Source organism: Diceros bicornis, chromosome 14 (genome assembly GCF_020826845.1).
Source record: "Diceros bicornis minor isolate mBicDic1 chromosome 14, mDicBic1.mat.cur, whole genome shotgun sequence".
NCBI classification, from domain to species: Eukaryota; Metazoa; Chordata; class Mammalia; order Perissodactyla; family Rhinocerotidae; genus Diceros; species Diceros bicornis.
In genome coordinates, this window is record NC_080753.1 from 37,056,826 (window position 1) to 37,063,392 (window position 6,567).

The following is a 6,567-nucleotide window of genomic DNA, read 5'->3' on the forward strand; positions in this document are numbered from 1 at the left end:
GATTTGGAAACTTTATCTTCTAGAGGCTAAATAACTTGTCCTGGGAATTAGAACCTAAGTTGGTCTGACTCTACAGTCTATGACCTTATACAATACAAGATACTCTCCTAAAGCTCATAGGTAAGTCCAACCTCTTTGGCATAACATATTTAAGTCTTTTGGTGATTTGGTCCTTTTTTACTTTTCCACATGTATCTCCTGTCATTTCCTATTATATTCTCTTTCCCCTAGCTATAATAGAGTACTTGAATTCCTTGGAGTATCCTTTTTCTGTCATACATTTATTAATTAGTACATGAAAGATGTCATGGCAATGCAGAAGAGGTTATAATTGGGCAATCAGGATGTACTTGTAGAAGATGAAATTTAAGTTGGACTTTGAGAAATAAATATGATGTAAAGTGCATAAAGTTAGTAAAAGGAAAAAATATTCAGAAACTTCTGGTTGTTTAAATATTAACTGAACATAGGATGAATGCAGACATGTTGTGGAAGATAAATTAGATGAAGATGGTGGAGAACTAGGAATTTGATACTATTTAGACTTTATTTTGTAATAATTTTAAACCATTTAAAGTAGAATAGTATAATCATTTATGGAAAGTAATTCTTATAGAATAATCAAACTTATCATGGAGGACAAAGAAGATAGCAAGAAAGCAGTTTGGAGATTTTAGAAATTCGGTCACAGATACCAAGACTTTAAGTGCCTCAGAGGCTAGGAGGTGAACTACATGAACTCCTTGGACCAGAAGTGAAGATTTGTTATAAAGCAGAGTGCATATTATACAGCTGAGAGCATTCACAGTTATTAAATTAAACTCTGATCTTCAAACTAAACATGCCCACAAACCTATTTCAGCTCAGGGCCACACATTTGCAAACTTTGCTAGAAGCAAGGTAGAGGATATTCATGAGGGCAGGAGAATGTGAAGGAGATAGAGGGAATGGGTTAGGATAACAAGAGGACATAAGATTAAGAAGACTTTTATATGCATATGAAGGTCAGATAGACCTAAATATACTGCAGAATCCACATTTAGAGCTTATGCTTAGTTAGAGAAGTCATCAGAAAGAATGGGGATACTTTGGTACATTTAAAGGTTATTGGAATAATCTTAGAAAGTGATTAAAGATATGAAGAAGATTATTAAATGGGTAAAGTATATCAAGTTATCGTGAGGTTTGGAATCACATAAGTGATGTAGAAGTAGTCTTAATAATTGAGTGGTTTCTACTAATATGTAAAAGTCTTTGGGCTAAACTCAGATTTACTTATCACAATAGCCAAGTAAATTAGGAACTATTGTTACCACTCTTGTACAGGTGAGGGCACTGTGACTTGACATGGTACACTCATGTGTCATGTTCTTGAGTTCTGCCCTCAAGTTCTGCCCTAGTTAATTAGCTTGATAGAATTGGGCTTTGAACTCAAGCAATTTGACTCAAGGTCTCAATTACTTTCTTTAGAGCACAGATTACAAAGTTAAAACTGGCATTTAAGAAGTGAAAATTGGTGGTGATCCAAAGAGGCATGAAGTAAAGAAGAGCGATTTTGGTTGATCTTAGAGTTTCCAGCAAAGTAAAAAAAAAAAAAAAAAAAAAAAGCAAAGTACAGTACAATACTGATGAATAAGTGACAAGCAATAGGATATATTGGAGTATCTGAGGAAGGCATTAGGTTTAAAATGAATTCAGCCTGACCTTGTTTTTCCAAAAGGCCTGATGTGGCCTGTTGAGCATGCATTGTACATCTGCTTTAAACATTTACAATGTCCCAAAGACAAGAAGGGTGACCTTAAAGATGGGGTATAGCTTCCATCCATATCGGCATTTCCCTAAGGATAAACATCTCTTCCTAGAACTAAGGATTAATCACAGACCTGCTGTGTTCACCTTGTGACCACTTACCTGCTGTGCCAGCAAACCAATCTCATGACTATTGTAAAAGGGACATTCCTATCACATGATGTATGCTCTGTGTTCCAAGATAGTATATAATCACTCTGTACACCTCACTTCTTTGGAGTGCTTCCTTCATTTGTGAAGGTACTCTCCTGGGCTATACTGTCCTTAGGGTTGGCTCATAATAAACTCACTCCAATTTTGATTTATAGATTGATTATGGATCATAATCAATACAAAATACAAAACAAATAAAAACAAACCAAGCACATGCTGAGAATGATGGAGGAAGAGTGAAAAATTTGGAAATTTTAGAACACCATATTATTTTTGAAAAGTATTTTAATAATCCTTAAGATTTATATAGCACTTACCAGTGTCATGAGTGATTTTTAAGCACTTTTCATGAATGAATCTGTTTAATCCCCACTACAAACCTAAGAAGTGATTGAATTGAGGAACATAGAGGTTATGTAAAAAGCAGAGGGTTATACATAGCTAGTAAGAAGAATAAAATTTCAAGCCAAGACAGTCTGGCCCCAGAGTCCATGTGTTTAACAACCACAAAGACACTGGGGAAGGCAATAGGGCATCAAATAGTATTGAACACAAGCTTTTGCCCAATAGGCCCTGGATCCATCTGAAACTAGATTACATGAATTTTTAGTATTTAATTAATTATTAAACAGTTATGTATAATCAATTAACAATTATTTATATTGCTTTTATTTTTAAAAACAAATATTTTATTTTTTTCTTAATAAGATTTTAGTAGATTTACAGATCTAGTCCTTTACTACAAAAAAATACATTTTTAAGTTTTGGTGTATTTTTTTCTTGAAAAAATTGTGATACTGTGTACAAAATGTTTTAAACAATATTACACTAGAGCTCTTTTACAAAGGAAATACTACAGTAATTTCCTCACACTCATATATACTCTTTAATTTTCTGTTTGAATATTAAGCACTATTTTAATTCCCTAATCTTGTATGTAGCACATATGTATTCGGTAGATCACAAAATCTCTCACTCTTAGTATATGCTTCAGCCCTTCAAAGACATTTAATGTCTTAAATGTCTAACATTTAAGAGAGAGTGTGAAAATGTTTATAACACACATACACACACACACACACACACACACAAGGTTCCATGAACTTACAAGTTGAATAAAATGTGCTTCTTTTTCTAATCCTTGTTAGCCATATTGTATGTAAATACAGAGAGGCAAGCAACACATATGCTCTGTACTTGGGAGCAGTTGTTTAATGTTATGTATCTTAAATAACTTTCCAGGAGAGAAAGTCATTGTTTCCCCGATTTTTTCTTAGGAATTTTGTTCTTTACTCAGCAATCTCCTCAGGGCTCCTTTCACATCCTTGTTTCTCAAAGTATATATGATGGGGTTGAGAGTGGGAGTTACAATGGTATAAAAGAGTGTAAGGAACTTTCCCTGGCTACGGCCATAGTATCTCTTTGGTTGAATGTATATGGCTGAGCTGGTCCCAAAGAAGAGGGACACCACTAGTAGATGGGAACCACAGGTCCCTAGGGCCTTGCGCCAAGCTTGGACTGACTTAATTTTTATCACTGCTTGCGCAATGAATCCATAGGATACCAATATCAAAGCCATAGGAAGAAGCAGAAGAACTAATGTGGCCACAAAAAGTTGGACTTCATTTGCATGGATGTCAACACATGCCAACTTGATCATGGCAGGCACTTCACATAAGAAGTGGTGCAGATGGTGACGTCCACATCGAGGAAGCCGAAGAGTGATGGTTCCTTGGATGAGAGTGTTTCCTACTCCACTTACCCATGCTATTCCTGCCAAGGCCTTGCAAAATGTTGGATACATGGCAGAAGTGTAATTGAGAGGTCTACAGACTGCTACATAGCGGTCAAATGCCATGATTGTGAGGAGAACACATTCAGTGGAACCCAATGAGAGGGACACGTAGAGTTGTATGGCACAGCCAGTTGGTGTGATGGTCTTCGCTGGTCCCTTCAGGTTCCACAATAGCTGGGGGACAATGCTGGTAGTGAAGCAAAGGTCAAGAAAGGAGAGATTTGTGAGGAAGAAATACATAGGTGTGTGGAGTTTGGAGTCCAGGTAGGAGACCAGGATGATGGCTGTGTTGCCTATAAGGGTCAGAAGATAGGATATCAAAACTACCACAAAAAGGATGATCTCCAATCGGGGCCGGTCTGAGAATCCAAGCAAAATAAAATCTCCCCCAGATGTTTTATTGTCTTGTTCCATCCGTCTGTTGGAGTAAAAGAGAAAAATGGACATAAGGAATTCAGTCGCGGGGAATATTGTTACCATTTACTTACAATATTTGAAGTAAACTGGTAGGTAGGGTATTTTTAACCAGTGAGGTTTCACAGAGAAGGAAAAAAGATATTCCTAAACACAAAGGAATTCTTTTGTATCATTTTTTGTCTCAATAAACATTTGACCCATCCTCCTTTTTTTTTCATGTAACCATGCTCTTTTCCCCATTTCTTGATAATTATTATTAAAGGTACTTTGCTTAAAGAAGAAAAGAAAAACTTCCAGTTGGGTGGCTATACAATTCTGTTAGTAGAAGTAGGAGGCAAAGAGGATAGGAATGTTTAGGCAAATTTAAATATCCAATATGAAATGAATTATGAGTGATCATTGTCCATTCTAATTTTATACTGCAAAAATAATGGATAACAGTGAAGTGGTGGGTCAGGAAAATAAATAGAAAATATTTTGTGTCTTCTCTGACTCATAGACAAGGTGAGTTATGGTAATGTTCCTTACAACTAACTAATTGATCAGAGGGTTATAAAGGGTCAGATAAGGTGAATTTCAATATAGAGGAAAGCTAAATAATTTTATAACTTCTTTAACAACTGACACTATGTACCACAAAATTTTATCTCTCTTAAGGTTGATGGAAAAAAAGATATTTGTGATACATGCACATAAAAACACACAGACACACAAACTCAGATATGCATGCATTCGTCCAGACAGATAGCACAAAATGTTTTTGTTAAAAACATTTAAATAGGGGCCGGCCCTGTGGCTTGGTGGTTAAGTGTGCGCGCTGCGATGCTGGTGGCCCGGGTTCGGATCCCGGGTGCGCATCGAGGCACCACTTCTCCGTTCATCCTGAGGCCGAGTCCCACATACAGCAGCTAGAAGGATGTGCAGCTACGACATACAACTATCCACTGGGGCTTTGGGGGGAAAAAAAAAAAAACATTTAAATAAAGATAAGGTAAAAATTAATGTACACACATTTAGTTAAAGACAAGGTATTGGCATTTGGTAAAGTCATGAAAAAGCACAATACTTATCTGTCACCCATTTTACATCATTCTACACAATAAAAAGACTCTGGATTAAATATTCCACCATAACTCTTCACTTACTATCTGTGCCCCCAAATTTTCTTCACTTATGTCAGTATCTTATTGAATCATTTACTTTTAGGAATAATGAAAGCTAAATTTGTCATTTTATTCAGGTATGCTTATATTTCAAAAAGTAAAAGTGTGTCTTAAATGGGGTGAATATCTTAAAATTTTATTTTTTAACTTTATTAAGGAATAATTGACAAATATAATTGTATATATTTAAATATGATGACTTGATATATATATACATTGTAGAATGATTACCAAGATCAAGAAAATTGACTTATCCATCACCTCACGCAGTTAACATAGTTAACTGTTTTTTGTGTGTGTAGTGAGAATGGTTAAGATCTACTTTCAGCAACTTTTAGGTATTCAGTACTGTATTATTAACTGTAGTCACCATGCTATACATTAGCTCTTCAGAACTTATTCTTACAACTGAAAATTTGTACCCTCTGACCTACATGACCTCATTTACCCCTCACCCCAGCCCCTGGAAACCACCATTCTATTGTCTATTTCCATGAAATCAGCTTTTTTTCTCTTTTTGTTTTTTTAGATCCCGCATGTAAGTGATACTATATAATATTTGCCATTCTCTGTCTGAATTATTTCACTTAGCATAATGTCCTCCTGATTCATACAAGTTATAGCAAATGGTAAGATTTCCTTCTTTCTCATGGCTGAATAATACCATTGTAGACATATATATATACATATATACATATGTACATATATATACACATACATATGCATATATAATATATATACATATATGTACTATAATTTCTTTATCCATTCATCCATTGAAGGACATTTAGGTTATTTCCACATCTTAGCTATTGTGAATAATGCTGCAACAAACATAGGTGTGCAGATATCTCTTCAATTTCAGTTCCTTCAGATATGCACCCAGGAGTGGGATTGCTGGATCATATGGTAGCTCAACCTTCAATTTTTTGAGGAACTGCCATACTGTTTTCCACAATGGTTGTACCAGTTTACATTCCCACCAATAGTGTATAACAGTTCCTTAAATTTTAAAATTTTAAATTCTAGAGCTAAATGTCTAAATTTGTATAGCTAATAAAGAATTCTACTCAGAAAACCTGAAAATCATGCTATATAGATTCCCATATTCTGCATATTTCTAATGCTGCTTAACTTAAAATACTAACTTATCACAGATGGATGATTTTTAGCTTTAGTCATTAAAAGTCATATTTCAGTTATTTCAACAAACACTCAGGTCAAATGCAA

The 6,567-nt window shown here is 35.1% G+C and overlaps 1 protein-coding gene across 1 annotated transcript; it reads right to left on the minus strand.

Annotated features, from left to right (window-relative positions):
* Positions 1-3,235: 3,235 nt before the first annotated feature.
* On the minus strand, positions 3,236-4,171 carry LOC131413474 (olfactory receptor 2G3-like). Its single transcript, XM_058554001.1, has one exon. The coding sequence runs from the start codon at positions 4,169-4,171 to the stop codon at positions 3,236-3,238; it is 936 nt and encodes a 311-aa protein (XP_058409984.1).
* Positions 4,172-6,567: the final 2,396 nt, after the last annotated feature.